The sequence below is a fragment of the Anneissia japonica genome, unplaced genomic scaffold (assembly GCF_011630105.1).
Source record: "Anneissia japonica isolate Jap-2015-1 unplaced genomic scaffold, ASM1163010v1 scaffold287867_len1003013_cov215, whole genome shotgun sequence".
In the NCBI taxonomy this organism is placed as follows: domain Eukaryota; kingdom Metazoa; phylum Echinodermata; class Crinoidea; order Comatulida; family Comatulidae; genus Anneissia; species Anneissia japonica.
This window is the reverse complement of record NW_022684320.1, coordinates 566,301-583,723: the sequence shown is the minus strand read 5'-3', so window position 1 is coordinate 583,723 and position 17,423 is coordinate 566,301. Positions and strand designations below refer to the sequence as shown.

At 31.8% G+C, this 17,423-nt stretch overlaps 1 protein-coding gene across 10 annotated transcripts in view; it reads left to right on the top strand.

Moving 5' to 3' along the window:
• Positions 1-161: 161 nt before the first annotated feature.
• Positions 162-17,423, top strand: part of LOC117104480 (spermatogenesis-associated protein 1-like) — a 31,359-nt gene continuing 14,097 nt past the window's right edge. For 5 of the 10 annotated variants that reach the window (XR_004444765.1, XM_033245353.1, XM_033245347.1 and 2 more), the window contains exons 1-9: positions 162-388; positions 4,574-4,680; positions 5,742-5,859; positions 11,680-11,733; positions 12,056-12,281; positions 14,723-15,211; positions 15,518-16,067; positions 16,246-16,861; positions 17,082-17,211. Coding sequence is in view for 9 of the 10 variants with exons in the window: in XM_033245353.1 (XP_033101244.1) it covers positions 344-388; positions 4,574-4,680; positions 5,742-5,859; positions 11,680-11,733; positions 12,056-12,281; positions 14,723-15,211; positions 15,518-16,067; positions 16,246-16,861; positions 17,082-17,211 (2,335 nt within the window). In the remaining variant the exon portion in view is untranslated. The remainder of the gene's footprint in view (positions 389-4,573; positions 4,681-5,741; positions 5,860-11,679; positions 11,734-12,055; positions 12,282-14,722; positions 15,212-15,517; positions 16,068-16,245; positions 16,862-17,081; positions 17,212-17,423) is intronic. The other 5 variants (XM_033245361.1, XM_033245385.1, XM_033245342.1 and 2 more) reach the window with 5 other exon arrangements.

Here is a 17,423-nt window from a genome sequence, read left to right as displayed (position 1 = left end):
GGGGGGGGGGGAATATAGCCCAACTCTTTTCGGAGTTACTGTCTTTTTGTTTTGTTTAGTTAGATGTAAAACGTGCAGTCGTCAATAATATAGATAGCGTCCTCTTGCAGTGAAAAGTTTTTAACTTTTGGTATACATGACGTCACATGGCTATTATCGTGTTTTGCTTTCCTAACGACACAAAACACCCGTCGGTCAGCAGCGTGTGTGTGGTAAACTTTCGATCGTATAGCTGTAGAAGTCAATAGTAACTTGATCGGAAGCATGACAACTGCTATTCTTGTGTAAGGAACTCTGGATATTATACAATGGATTGTTTATAGGAATTATTGTAACCAGTATTATGCCTTTAATATCAGCGGAACAGACACGTCCACCATCAGAACAGGTAGGCAAGATTAAGAAGAAGCAGGCCTAAGCCAACCTTGGTTTAGGGTATCCACCCTCTCTACACCGACCGTGTTGTCCTCCTTTTGGGCGGCCCATTCCTTTCTCGGTGCTAGATGTGGAAGTGAATGAGTCTCGTTCAGATGTCTTCATTCTTTTCTGTAAAATCATGGAGGCAAAGCCAGGCTGTCAATAAATTCTTTAGTTAAGCCTATGTACTTTTACTTTGAAGTGTACTATTGTTAGAAAAAGGCTCTTTTGAATTTCCTCATTTCTTCTAGGCTACTTCTATTTCGATACTCAGCTTACCTTATTCAGTCAGGAGATTAGATGTAACAATTTTTGGCGTGGAGCAGGTATAAGTCAATAATCTTCAGTGTACTTTTTCAATATGTTTTTCATTGGTTATTTGTGTATGTTCTATACTTTGTTATTCTTTTGTATTAAGCATAATAATTTTTAATCGCATCAACATTTATATACTTGCAGGGTGGCTCCAGAAATTTGCTAACAAGTGTGTTGGAATAGAAATTTCTGATAGGGTTGATGGGGAGAGTTTTATGACTTTAAGTGTATGGACCAAAAATGTGCTTTTAGACCATATATTAGGGATTCGCAATCAAAATAATGTTTTAATGGTTAATGGTTTTAAATAAGTATAGTGCAAAATACAAAAAGTCTGTATGCGCTGTAAAACCAAGAACAGATTACAAAAACGTAGCTTATTATACAGAGGTGCTAAATTATGGAATGAACTTAGTAATGACCTCAAAATCTCAAATAACATTTCCAATTTAAAAATGAAAATAAAAATCAATTAAAAGTATTACAGTTAATGATGTAAGTGTATTTAAGATAATTCAGTTTAGTTAATGTAGTTAAGTTTTTTTCAGTAGGTATTAATGTGATTTTCTTTTGTAATTAGTCTATTTTTACCTTTTTAATTTCTGTTGAGTTTTACAATGCCTTTATGGCCTTGTTGAAAAACACCATTGTGGTGAACAAGTGTTTCCTAGTTAAATAAAGTTATTATTATTATTAAATCTTGCGCATAAATGTAATGCCTATAGATATTATAAAATATTTGTACTATTTATGACTTTTGTTGTAGCCCTCTTGCTAAATATTTTCTACCTAACAGTACTTAAAATTTCATGGTACAGGAACATCGTGTACTGTATACCAACACTTTAGTTATATTATTTTTTAAGCACTGTATAAGAATACGATCAAATGATACATACAGTGTGAACAAATTTGTGTGAAAACAACTGGAAATGCATGTACAGTATTCTCAATTAAAAGGGAAAAATGCAGATCGTGAATGCATTTTCAAGCATAGGAATAACATTTTTGGGGGTAGTTGTAAATCCCCGAAAAAAAGGTGGGGGTGGGGGGAATTTTCTCACACTTTGAAATTCTAGCACTTGTAAATTTGTCTGACTTGGAATGTCTGTGCCATTACAAAATATTATTAGATTTATAAATCACTTCCTTCCACATCAAAATTCTGTTTGACACAGTAAATACAAAATTTTTTTTTTACCTCATTTATTTTTTAATAACACAGGGCCGGCGGAACGTTTTTCAAAGTGAGGGTGTCAACTAGCATTTCTTTCCGATAGACATTATATATTTTCTGCCAAAAAGTGGGGTCCCCGCTCCCCCTGATTCCGCCAGTCATGTAACATATCTTGTGGTTCTTGGAAAGCTCATATCAAATTACGACACAGATGTTATGTGTAAGCGTACATTTTGTCTTTATGCAATACTTTACCCAAAAATGCAATGTGTGCATTTTTGGTGGAAATGATGTTTATCCTATTAAATTAATTTATGCTTCTTTTATAAATACTCAATCCTGATAAAACCTCCCTCATCAATTTTTTGAAAATTTTCAATGTAATTTGTACAGCCAGGATAGTTATTATTCTTGGAAATGTCAATTTGCATTATTTTTGTCTAATTTTAATAAATCTTTGTTAAAAAATTTGATTTTTGCTTCTGATCCGTACAGGAATCTCACTAGACCATAAAATAAATATGTACAGGTTACCTGACCATACCATGCGCTATGCAATTATATATGAAAAGTGTCTACTTTTAAAAAACATTTATATATTATGATATTTTACCTAAGAGTAGACTATAAGATTAACTCTTTAATATTTTATAATTGTTTTAACACTTAATTATCATCATATTAAAAATAAAATATAATGAAAATAATGTTAAACTATGAATTACTTTATTTAGTTAGCTTTAGATTTGAAGTCAGATTCCAGAGCATTTTTTATGTATTGTAAAATTCACCGTCAAACAACCTTTTTTTATCTGTTCTACAACATTGATGAATGTTAAATAACAAGAAAGTGTTTTTTTTTTATTCAATAACCTTTATTTATAATATAAATTTAGTTTATTTAGTTGAAAGTTATGTCATTATTTTATGTGTAAAAAACTGTTAATACAATAAAAAAAAATAGGAATGAAATAAAAGTGGGTGAAACTCCCACAAAGAGAGAAAAAATTATGAACATACCCCTTCCTTTTGAAATAATCACTGAATAAATAACAGCCTACTGTACATACTGTACATTAGCCTAATCCCCTGCATGAAACACACAGTTAATATTCGTCATCTTACTGAACACTATCAAATTAGAACAAGGATAATAGATCCTTTATCATTTAATTAACATTGACAATTGTTACTAAGTTGGATCTATATAACCTCCCTATTGGATTTTGATCTAGTTTCATTTCTGTCCCCCAGTTGCCTGGCGACACAACAGAGTATGTTTGTTTAGTTGCAGTTATTTCGGTAGTGGAAAAATCTTTAAGAAATTGCTGTAGTTTGTTGTTTTTCATTTTGTCTTAGTATTTATATTTTTGGTTCACCAGATTAATACAGCTTAAGAATGGAAAGACAAAAAAAAAATTGGTTTATCACCCTTGCGCACATGCCTTTTATGGCACTGAAAATATATATTTTTTAAAATTTTGAAAAAAAAGATTGTTTTCATTTTTTTAAAATTAAATAGTAGATATTGTTATTATTATTATTATTATTATTATTATTATTATTATTATTATTATTATTATTATTATTATTATTATTATTATCTCAATCATGTTTTACTTTGAGTATCAATGCACCAGCAAAGAAAACAAGGGTGATATTTGCCTTTATAAAATAAAAAAAGCCTTCCTCCCTCATCACTCTTCCTACCTAAATAGGGTGATAAACTAATATTTTTTATAGGGCCTATGTACATGAAATATAAAATACAGGAAGTGTTTAGTTCCCATTTCATTCTTTTTATTAATTTAAGTTTATTTGTTTCATCATACTGAAATAAAAGAAGATACCAGGTAGTGATTGATTTTCTATAAACCATTGTTGTAAATCTAAGGTTAGCACAGGCCTGCATTCATAAACTCGTGAAAAAAAACCCCAAAATTAATATAAAAAATTGAAGACTATAGAACCATTAGTTAACAGTAGTACTGTACACATTAGTATTATAGAGATTTAACAAACTTGAAGTCAAAGCCAATTTTTGATTAGTAATGTGAAGCGCTTAAAATGGCCTTTAAATTAAAGGCCATGAGTTCAGCGCTATAAGTCAAACATTATTAATGCATAGGCCTACAGTATTACCAGGCTTGTATTGTAGATAATATTGATCACTAGAATCAACATAGATAAAATACAGTACTTGCCTCTCTCTGGAGAGTGCACAATATTCCATTGTCAGTATTTAGTATATTGGTTTTCAAAGATCAGGCTGTAAAATACTGTGTACTACTTGGTGAATTGAGATGATAGGATAAAGTACCTTGCTTCAAGTGAAGTGGAGTTTAATAGCTTAGTGGTATGCTTGCCTTTCTAGTCCCAGGTTCAATTCATGTGAGAGGAGGACTCTTATTACGACTAAAAACATCTTCACTCCCAAAGCCTCTGAAAGAGACTTCGCTGATAAATAAAAGTGTCACATTTTTTTCATTTTATTAAGAGGACCCCTGAATATCAGCCGACCTAGGATACGCTGGAAGGGTCATCCTTTATAAATATGGTTAATAAAATATCACAGTGGGCTCACATACAGTAATCATAATGTTTCTGGCTAATCCCATAAGCTACTTTATCAGTATTCATGCTATTGATGTTTTTTTCACATAGTTGGTGGATCTTCATGTTTACCTTGTACCCACATCATCATGGAATGAACAATATCGCAGCGTCTTCAACCAAGCTGTCAACCAAACGATCTCGGCAGGATTTGTCAGGTAATTAAACGACCAATAAAACTTGGCACGTCTTTCAAAGTAATAACAGTAAAACATATGATGTGCAGTGTTTAAGCTGTCATTAGCCAAATAGCCAAATCCTAATAAAAGCTGAGTTTGGCAAAATATTTTCGTTCAAAATTAGCCAAAAAGCTAATGGAATTAAAGCTTAATTCTTTATATTCTTTTGTTTTTGGCTAATCAAATTTTTATTTAGCTAATTATTTTCTTACTGAATTAGCCAAATTGCTAAATATTGTTTTTGTCCAGCTTAAACTCTGGATGTGATGTGTATTTTACATGCAATTTGGCCTTGGATTGGAGAATAAAATCAATAAAATGAAATTAAATGTTATATGATGTATTATAATAATATATCGACCTGTCCTATGAGATGTGTAATTTGAACTCTTGAATCATGTACTGTATGATATTCATATAAATTACTATATAATTAACTTGGCAGTTGTCTCATTGTCAATCCATGATGACTTGATGTTATTTTTAAGTGCAAATGTAAATAGGAAGCAATTCAAATAAATAATGTTCTCATTTATTTATCAGGCATTCCTTAATGACTGACACACTGTGTGCCACTATGCTAATGAGATGTACATTACTGTACTGAGATATGAAGAACTAGCATTTATCATTTAACTGATAGCATTTTTTGAAATTTATGTTTTACTCAGATAGCCAGTTATTGCTAACCTGAAGCTATCATGATTATAATTTTTTTGACAATAATCTTGTGTATGAAATAACCATATTAAAGTACACATTTCTGTATAGTGGATGTCCAATTTATATTTTAAATAAATATAAATACCACACTCATATATAAATATGCTCCCTCAAAAACATCTAAAACAGTAAACGCTATAGAGTGTTTATTCAAATATATATGGTACTGTAATTGTCATAGAAAATAAGTTGGTAAAAACATAGGAAAAAAAACCATACCATAGTGATTTACTTTAAGTAAAAATAAAACCAGTGAAGTCGACATTTTTTTTTTTTGTTTGGAGTAGATTTTCAATTTTTGTTCCAATCTCCTGCAGAGCTCATCCTGAGGATCATTTATATAAGTTACGAGATGATGTTGAGGAACAGCTTGGCTCCGATATTATACCGGAAGAGTATGTTTTCCTAAGAAGTGTAGGCAGGTGCTTAACTCAGGTAAGTCATGCACAGAATTATTAAAGTTTAAATTACATTCCACCAAGAAGGCTGTCAGATATAAGGCTACAGTATGCATTTACTCACCTACAGGGAGAACCTACCGTAATACTGTATTGTATGCCAAACTTACAAAACACATTTGCCCACAAGACACACTTGCTGTTATCAATAAAACAACAAACTGTTGAATTCCATGTTTAAAATGTACAGTCATAATTTAATTATAACCTCGGTCTAATTCTATTGGTGTGTGCATCAGTAAAGTCAAATTCTAGTTAGTGACAGTTTTTTCTATAGCCAAGAAATATTTGTCACGGTATGTGATGGGTCATACCAACAGCGCCTGTGGGTAGAATTAACTAGTTATACTGTATTCAAGTTACAACAGGCCTTTATTCAAGTGGTATTGTACAGTAGATGTAAAACACCCACGCACACAAATTAATGTATGAAATAATTAGTCATAAAATCTTTTAAAATTATTATTGAATTACAACTTTAATTGTCTACAACAATCATGAACAATTTGCATTGTCCAGTTCTATTAGCAGTTGACTTTGATTTACACAATACACTGTTGGTATAATAAAATTTGGTGCAAATAAGTTCAAAATGTTGTCAAAAGTTGTAGAGTGACTCATTTCAAAGGTTATGATATTTATCCACAAAGATAGATAATTTTATGTATAGGTATTAAATCATAATCGGATGTGTACCCACTTTTCTAATCATTGGGTAAATAATGTACAATCCAAATGTACAATCCAATGTACTCAAGAAGCGGTTTGGCGCAGCGGGAAGAGTTTGGTTTCCCAACCTAGGTCGGGGTTTCAATCCCTCGCTGTGCATTTCGCTTGTGTACTGTACTTGAGCAAGACACTTTATCTGCATTGCTTCTCTTCACCCAGGAGTATAAATGGGAACCGAGTGGGGTTGCCTGCTCCTGCGCTGATTACCAGCAGCAACACTTAGCATGTGGACCCAATGACCAGGGAAAAGAACTGCGCTTTATAACCACAAGGAAGAGGCGCATTATAAATGCCCGTACCGTACCAGAAGGAATACTGATCTGTCTAAATTTGTCTTAATAATAGTACCGTAATTTGGAGTTCTTTGTTTTTACGGAAGCATAAGGAGTTGATCATCCTTGATTTTTTAGGCTGCTTGCAAGGGGAGTGGGTGTATGTACACATTGACTGTCCCAGGATATGAGTGATGATCTGGCTAGATAGCCATTTACTATAATGGTACAGCTTACACTCATCACAATGTTTGTACTCTGTTGTTTGTTTTGATTCTCTTTGTCTGCCAGCTTTGTTTGAACAGATTCTTCTTCAAACAACTTAGTTGCTTCAGTCCTTGTTGTTATATGAAAACAATCAGGTGTAACCAGGTTATAATCCTTAAACATACTGCAGGATATTCTAATCCGTTTTTAAACTACATTAATTCACAGATCTATTCATGGTTAACCAAAGTACACACATGATGACAAATAATCCTTGCATGATGTATTTCTTAATTATAAACTCAGCTCATTTTTGCACAACAAAAAAATTCAATCTTAGATTTTTGATATTTTTTGTCGGTTGACTTTTGTCAACACATAAGTCTTTTTTGGCTTAACATTCTGTTCTTCAATTTCAATTTAACAATATACATTAATTTCATGCAGTTCCTAATCTATAAAAGGTGAAGGTCTTGTAATTAATACAATAACAATATATCTAAAAATAATACAGTGTTTTCAATTGCAAAACCAAAGTTTAACGTAATGAAATGTGCGTAGATCATCAGCCAAAAACAAATACCCGTATGAGCAGACACATGTTCATGAAAAAATTTGGAGATTTACTTTTATTATTTTGTGGAAAATTTTATTGAGAGTCAGCCCTTCAGACAGATTTTTTGGCCAAAGTTTTGGAGCAGTGTTATTTATTTAAGACCTAACTGTAATTTATATTTAATTGTGCATGAGTACATACTATTAAGGTGACAATATATTACTTGCTTTATAAATTTATCAAGCTTTAATAAACACATTCATCTAGCTAGCAACATGACAGAGGTGTCAATAATTGACTTTTGTTGCGATTATTATTATTTCTGTGCCATCTGAAACACAAACAATGTGTACATGTTAATTTAAATTTTACCAACTACATTACCATAATGAAGACAAGTCAATTCATGGCACTAACATCTTTATATATGCTCCATGGTCAATTAAAACACCTACAGTGTCATACCATTAATTATAAGCACAATGGAGACCATTAAAGTGATACCACACTTCATTTATTCCAATAATAATTTTTCAGTTGTTAACTAGTCACTATACTGATATAATTCAGTTGGTAGAAGTAGTAAGCGAGCAAACCAATTGGACCACCAGAGATTCTTGTTTTGTCAAAAGTAACATTTCATTAATCCTTCAGCAAAGAAAACACTGCATCCTTGCATAAAAAAGTATAAAACCCAACATAAAATACAGCAACATAAAATCTGAATAATGAAATGTATGAATGGTGAGAGAATGCAACAATGTTGAAGCCTTCCTCTCTGGTATGGTTTCAAAAATTTGTTCTTAAATTTCGCAACATATTTTTGTGAAAAGTTGTTAGGAACTGCATTTTATTTACTGTAGCCACAACAAATTATTGATACAATTCCAGAGTGAAAATTGACACTAGCTGAGCTAATTCCAATGGTATTGACCCTACCACTTATTTACGGCAACAATGGTTAAAAATCAGAAAATTTCTGTCTTGGATTACCTCTAATTTTAATCAATATTTAGCGTGAAATGATTGTGACATAGTAACTGGAGTGTGAAAGAGCTCATTTGTGTCCTAGGTGACCCAAATCTCATCCTTAGGAATGCAGTGACCGTCAATGAGGAAACAAGTGTATATACCCAGCAGCTTCAGGCCTGTGATTTGATAACCCAGGTCTGTTTCTCCTTAATTGATTTTTTTTTGTACTGCAAGACTGTATTTTTTTAAAGAGTTTTTTTGGTATTTCCTGATGCCTTTAGTCTGAGCATGATTGATGGATTACCCACTTGTTGCACCAGCTCTCATTTCTCATAAATTGTATAATACATTATCTGGCATAAAGGGCATTAGATCTGCATTAGATCTAACTAACTATACTACTGTATAGTGCTCTCAGTAATCAGGAAAACATTCCTTGTTTCTCAAACTTATTTTTTTAAAGATCATCAGAGTAGGGCGGAAAAAAAATAAAAATAAAGTTTTGTTTTCTTATTTAGCAAATAGTTTTGCCAAAATCATCTAGACGGAGGAGAAAATGAAAATAAAATATTATTGGTAAATGTAAACAGTGTAGTAATGGTTAAATGCTTTAAGTTTTTATAATTAGGAAGAAATATACATATCTTATTTTGGAGATTTCAAGGCAGCGTAGGGTATAATAAAAATAAAGAAAAAAAACTTTAATTTCATTTTTCCATGGTGACAGGTATGCTAATTGGCCAAAAATAAAATTTTATTTTTATTCGAAATCATCATTATTTTCAGGCAGCGGGTTCACTAAACAAGGTATAAAAATGTCTTGCCAAGCATTTGATGGAATCGTTCAGAGCTGTATTCCTGTTATTATTAATATAAAGCATTTGATGGAATCGTTGAGAGCTGTATTCCTGTTATTATTAATATACTGCATTTGAAAGTGCACTTCACTTGAATCTAGACATTTTAGCAATTAGTTGGGAAAGACATTATAATGTGTTTCCATAATTCAAGGACTTGTTTGTACGCTTTGATCAATATTTATATCCCATTAACTCCATACAGTATATAAACACATTTTATTTTCCTTTGCCAAATTATAAACAATGAATTATTTTTTCTTAGGAACAAACTTGGATTATATTACAGTAGTTTCAAATGATTTTAAAAAGCAGTTCCATTTCCAAAGACTCTAAAATTTTTGATTGAAAGAATTATTTTTATTTAAAAAATCAATCATATAATTTGTTCAATTTTACTTCTGCTTTCTAAATGTGGACAATTACATTATTTACTTTAACAATTTAATTATTATTATAGTTATCAATTGTTACCTGATCAATTATTACTAATTATAAATAGAGTATATAATTGTTTGTTTTGTAATATTATTTAATTTTCACTAATACTGTAAATGTCATTTTTAATTAATCCCTGTCCTACAAATAGGCCTAATGTTTACAATTATAATTGCCAAATGTTATATTAAATAAAGAAGCAATGTAAAAACTTTTTAAAAAAAAAAGCATTATTTCAGAATTTTAAAAAATATTTCAATATCTAGATCACATGCATTCATTAATATTTTATGGGTTATTGGCCAAAAGTATTCTTATTAAGCAAATTGAAATTGCGAAAGAAAAAATTATTTTCAAAATTGCATTGCAAATTACTTAAAAATGGATCTAGCAATTTTAATTATTGTTTTAACTTTAATGATATGGCATGTGAGTGAACCAATACCTTACTGGGGTACAGTCCAATCTAATCTCTGTATGGAATATGGATTCTTTTTTATTTATCACTGATCGCTTGAGGCAGACTGCACTATTTGTTGATGAAACAGCATAATCTATTTTAATTGTAAATTCACAAAAGGTCCTACAGACTGTAAATTTGATTAGAATTCTTAAATCTATGATGTTTCTTGTTAGTAATTTTTGCTTTGCATGTTTATCACAGTATTTACAACCATAAATACATTGTTTTCTATAGTCTGTTTCCATTCTCAGTTTATTGTAAGGTTTGTATTCTTGATATTCTTTATTGCATTATTTATTGTGTTTATAATGATGAAATAAAAAAATAAACCTAATTCAGGAAAATAATGATTCACATAATTTTGTTGAAAAGCTTGTAGGGTTGATTAGATCGAACATGTTCACTGGATAATACTGTTAACTCAAAAGACTGAAACAAATCCATTGTCAGAACTCACTGTCGTGGAGCTCACTGCCAGGGTATTCACCCTTGCTGTCATGGAAGAACCTTGCTCTCATATGGCGCAGTGGCAGCACCAGCTGAGTGGGGGTGGCGGGGAGCTTAAACAACAGGATAGGACAGTATTTACTGTATCCAACTGGAGACTACTCTTGGAAAAAAGCACTTTCACTATACTACTTGGGGTTGAAGTATCTTAGCAACTAAAACATCATTGATGTTTCAGGGTTATATAGAAAAGATGACAAACATACGTCAAATAAAGTCAATAACTGCCATATGATGTAGAGTGTTTGCAAACATTTGAAATGTATTAAGTGAGTGTGGTACGTGACATGGGCAGTAGCCCTACGAACGAATACCCGTAACCTGCATTCTCAATATTGTCGCTACAGCACATACACTGTACATCATAACATAAGAATATGATCGTAAAATAGGGTACTGTATTTTCATTTTCACAAAATCAATTATCTTTAAATTAAAGTATGTCTCTATTGCTAAAAATTTATAAGAAAATTGAAATTTTATGGACAAAAGTAGCATGGTCTCTTTCAGGCTTCCTATAGAAATATGAATTGTTTTGAGACAAATCCAAGATTAATCCTGCTGTAATACTCTTTTTACAGTTGGAGATGACTAATTGCAATGTACATTAATACAAAAATGATAGTTGTTTTTCAGCACAATCGTCTGATATTTTATACTGAACGTCTTTTGATAAACCTGGTTTTATTATTCAAAGGGAATAATGTTTTTCTATCTCTACCAAGTGTATTGAATGGCTGGTTAAAGTAAATGAATTAAACACGTTAATTTTAATTCAATCATTCTTGTTTTTAAGGTGAAAGGCAAACAAGAGCTTATTCTGAAGGTTAAGAACTTTCTACCCCCATATGTAAGTATAGGCCTACTCTAATACTTATATTTTTATGCATTTTATTGATATAGTTGGTACTAAAATATATAATTGAAAATATCAAATAATTGTTTAAACAAATTACATGTGATCTCATTTTTTAGAAATTTGTAACATTTTGACGTTTAACTGTAAATAAAGTTCAATTTCTTTTAATGCATTTTCATGTATAAAATACTGAACACTACATGAATAAAAGTTTTATACTTTGTAATGAAAACTTTTAACAACTAGATTACCATTTTACCAATCATTTCTTCTTTTTATTCTAATTTTTATAATAGATTATTTCTCTTTACAGAACTTTAGTGCAGAGATATTTGTTTTAAAAAGTAAACGAGAACCAGTCCCTCTCCCAGATATTAACCGAAGTAAAGAACATTTATTAGAAAGAAAGTATTCTCGTACAGAAGGAACTCAAACAACTCAATCTACAAATAGTGGTTACCATAGTGATGACTGGTCAGCCAATCATGTCAAACCAAAATCAACAGATTTCTCAATGTCCAATCAGCATTCAGTTTCAGGTAATTTCAAAGATATTTATGATACAGCCACAAAGCCCTGTCCAGACTATTGTTATAGTGATGACATCACATCATGAGCATATATAGGCACATGATGACTATATATGGGCACATGATGACTATATATGGGCACATGATGAGTATATACAGTATGGGCACATGATGACTATATATGGGCACATGATGACCATATATAGGCACATCATGACTATATATGGGCACATAATGATAATAAAAATAACGCTAATAGTAATAATAATATAAATTATTTATTAAATTTGAGAATGTTTTTAATAATACATTAATACAGGTCAATATGAGTGAATGTTTGTCCAATGTCATTTTAAGCGAATTCCAGGATAACCACTTTCTTACCTGTGTGCCAGTGGGGTGATTTCAACTTCCACAATGATACAATACTCTTAAGCAACTCTAGTTTGGGTTAACCAGTTTGTTTAATTGGCCTACTTATCTTTGAAAATTGTCTCATTGTATTTATGCTTCATTTCACTTTTATTGGCTATTAATTTATATCTTTATTACTTTATTATTCAAATATGCAACATAACAACTCTCATTATTGATTTTTGAAATGTAATTTTATCCATGTATATTAGTACTTAATGCCAGAATCGGTTAAAGTATGGCAATTACCCATAAGTTTGTCGCCAAATTTAGGATCACTGGCAGCAGCTAAGTGTGGGCATCAGAACAAGCGTACTGTACCACATACATTTTGTACTAGAGAATTTACAATTGGTATCTGCTCATGGCATCCACCCAAACTGGCATCCTTTAAACTGCCATCTGCACGCATTAGCATTCACATCAGTAACAGAAGAAATTATAATAATGTATTGTGTACAAAAGTATATTGTTTGCTTTTTATTAGATTGTTGTGAATTGACTGGCAAAACTAACTAGTAAATGCACTATTTCTGATCTTTTATTTAATGCATGTTGTGAGTTTTCATAAAAAGAAATACAATGTATGGAATAATGGTCAGTATCATGAATATTCATACCCATCATTAGGGAAAAAATGTAAAAAAAAATAATAATGTAATTAGTTAGTAATTATTTAAACCTTTTTGTATTGCATTGTTATTATCATTTAAATTTACCATCACAAAACAAAATCATCTTGCTAATAACAACATGTGATCACAAATTTAACATAGTATGTATTTTAATTAAATCATCATCAACCGTCATTTCTTTGAAAATAAATATTGCTCTATTTAAATATTAATTCCGTTTCAAAAGATTTTTGTTCTCTAACATGAAGCCAATGTGGAAAAATTTAATTGCAAAACTTTGCACAAATTGCTCCCTAAACTAGCCTCATGGCATATTTTTGGTGTCTAATTTAAACATATACACTGTACTAGGATTGTATAGTAGGCAATCAGCACCAAGCTACTGCATGATTTTATTTTATTAGTACTACACTGGCTATTATGAGGCTTAGGCAGTAAAGGATAATAACATCAAGGATTTGAATCTGGGGCTCTAGAATTAGTAGGTAGTCGCCTTTACCACAGCGTCACTTATGTTGAGGCATTTCTTTAGTATTAATTATTGGCTTCTCCTACATTTACTTATAAATTATTGATGCTTTTCATTGATCATATGCAGTAATTTGACATTTCCAGAAATAGAATAGCTACATTGTAATTTAATTACAGTAGCCTCAGTAACCATTAAGTATAAATTATTGATGCAAAATCTATTGACATAATTGTTGATTCATGGTGGCAGAATTGCTTGCACTTTAATCTTAACCAATAGCTGGTTGCTAGGTTTCTGTAGCTACCAACTTAAGTTGCGTCGTAATATTGGTATTCTATTTTGCAGTAGATTGATAGGCTTCATATCTTTAGACACTTGTTAGTTGGACTGGTCTCAGCAAATAATTTTTATTTTTATTTTTTCTAATTTCTGCCATATACATCATAACGAACAAAATTGCAAAACGATAAAGCAAATCAAAGAAAGAAAGACCAAACAGGTTCTAGACACCTTTGCAAGTTGGTCAACCCATAACAATATTCTCTCTACTACCTCGTTTTTAATTTATTTAAAAAAATCATCTCAGATTTTGCAAAATAAAGAGATAACTGTACTGTACATACATAAACAAATTGAAACATACAAAAACCATCTCTTACAAGATTTATATCAGAATTGTTCAACATAATTTTTAATAAAAGAAATTTGTTTGTATAGGAAATTTTCTGAACTTCGTTCTACGATCATATTGTAAATCTTAAAGAATTAATATATCCTACTCAAATGTAAGATAAATTTAAATTATATGATCATAAATCTTAAAGAATTAATATATTTTACTCAGTAAATATAAGATGAATTTAAATTCAGTTTTGTGATCATGGTACTGATTTATCTTTTTGATTTTTTCCTTTCTCATTTTTGCACAGTAAAATCACAGAATAAAAAAACCATCAATCCATCAAAAAAAAATTCTGTTAGAAAAGGTCCAAAGGGAGTAAATAGAAAAGGTATAACAACCTTAGGTGGAAGAACACAACAAGGAGGGGTAAGAATACATCAGGGTGGGAAAATTAGTGGGAAACATTTCAGAGAAATGACAAACAGGAGACCTGAGAACAGAGGACTAGCAACTGCAAGGATTTTAGAGAAAGTATCTCAGAATTCCAAGGCTGGTTTTGAGAGGGAAAGTTCACCTAATGTAGGGACTAGTAAGATTGGTAGAGGGAAGTGTCAGGGGATGTCATCAAACAGAAATATGGACAAAAACTCTAGGCTGACTGAAGGAGAATTGAGACTAGGAATGAGCACTGAGGACAGATCAGCCAGGGTAGCAGCAGGGATAGATAGACAGGCCAATCATGTTAGCTTAGAGACAGTGAAGAGGCGAATGATCCCCCAAACTAAAGAACAGCATGGTAAGCTGTCTGAAATAGATAGTTAAGTAAGTGAATAATGAATTCCTACAGTCAAAGATAGAATACATATATTTACGTCTATTTTACGTTAACTCAGACATAATCACTCTGTATCAATATATCAATATTGGTAAACCTTTATGTGTTTTATTTAGTAGAAACTTTATAGTACTTTGTAGTATAGTATAGAATGGATGTCATGATTCCTTCACACTGTATTACAATGTTATGATAATTCACATGTGATGCAAGCATTTTCTGTTGCACAGCAAACTGATTGTGAGTGTTCCATTTGTTTGTTTTTAGGACACATTGCACCTCACTCATCGCACCAGCCAAGTAACCAAGGTGATAACCTCTCCTCTAGCTCTCATGATACTCACTCCTCATTTTCATCCTCTGGTCATCCACCCCTTCCACCTATAGCTACCCATCAATACCCCACCCCTCCCCGCTCAGATTCTCCCTCCCATAAACATAAAACAAAATCTCAGCAGTATGATTTAGCCTCAAGATCTCAGGATTCTCTGCCCCGGTTTTTAAGCCCTGAACAAAATGATCACATATTTCCCACACAAGATGTGGAAGAACAATCACCACGGTCCCAGGCCCCCACTAATAGTAATCAGGATTATAGGCCCCCATTAAGTGCAACTCCGCCTGATTCTCCCTTATATAATGTAGCCCCAACTCTTTTAACAAACAAAATGGAAATTCCAGAACCCAGGAAGGCTTTAGACAAGTCTGGCTGGAGGGATACGTACACTAACGGAACAAATGAAGACTCTGGAATTGCTGAACCAACACCGGAGGAAGACCTAGGATTCCACCAGCAACATCATAACTTACTAGAAAGGTTTGTACAAGTTATTGTTTTTAATTTTGTTCTCATCAGTATGACTATAACGTTTTTCACTTTAGAAGTGAAAGCTACATTTCGAGCTTCTCATTGTTTAGGGTACAGTAGAGAAAGGTCTATAAAAATCTTCGCAAACTTCTGAATTGTCAAAGATTTTTTACTTTGATAATTTCAGTAGTGAGGTGATAGACCAGCACTCAGATAATGGAAACATGATTGTTCTGCATCACAACCAGGAAGAACCTCATCGGACAGAGCAGAGGAGGCGTTTCCATGACGACGATAATTCTTCCAAAGCCATTGAAGAGAAAACTGTTCATGATTTCCAAATGAATTATGAAAAATTTTTGGAAGATGAAGAGAATAGGAAAGAACTTGAAAACCTTCAGCTGATGAGGGAACAAAATGCCCAGAATGTTGCTGATGTCCGAAGGAAGAAAGAAGAGATGCAGCGAGCAATGTCTCGCAGAGCACGAGAACTCGCAAGTCAGAATTCTCACGATACTAAGCAATATCAAGTTAATGAGATTGAACCCTATGAGGGGAGTAGTTTTGCCAGCAAAGAAGTGTCACAGTATGAAGACATTACAGGTCATGATAACATTGAGCCAGAACATTTAATGGATGAGCAAAGAGATTTGAACCAAGAATCATGGTCTGATGGTCAGCCATCAACATTGACAGAAAAGGAATTATTACAAAAACTACGAAAAAATGAAGCAGAAAAAAACAGGATGGCTTTGGAAGCAATACAAATAGAAGATTCTGCCAAGGAACACTCCTTCTTAAAGGTAAGTATAAGCCATTCTTGAAGTTTTCTTTGAGTGTATCATGTGTACAGGGAGGCAGTAATTTGATTATTATTCCTTTAACATACAAAAAATCTAAGGATAGATAAATTGATAGAATTAAAAATAAACTTATCTATTGTCATTATAGATTTGAATAGAAATTATTATGTATTATTAATTTTTTAATTGATTACCATGTTTTAAATTTTCTAATTATTAGAAGGGTAAAAAAAAGGGAATATCATCAGTAGTAGAAAAGCAGCACCAAGACACCCCATCATCAGCAGAAGCATCAGCAGTGTCGTCAAGACCAGGCCATCAAACTAATCAGCCCAACAAGAACAAAGACTGTAAGTAGGGTCTAGGCCAATATAATAATTACGAAAATCAATTTCAAACTAAATAGAAATAATAATGATGATTATATGTGATGTAATTTTTTATAACTTCTCATTTCTAGTTATTAATAATGTTGCTATTATTATTATAAATATTGTTTTTAATTAACATATACATACACATTTTGTATTTCTTTCATCTTGTCTTGATCTCTACTTCCAAA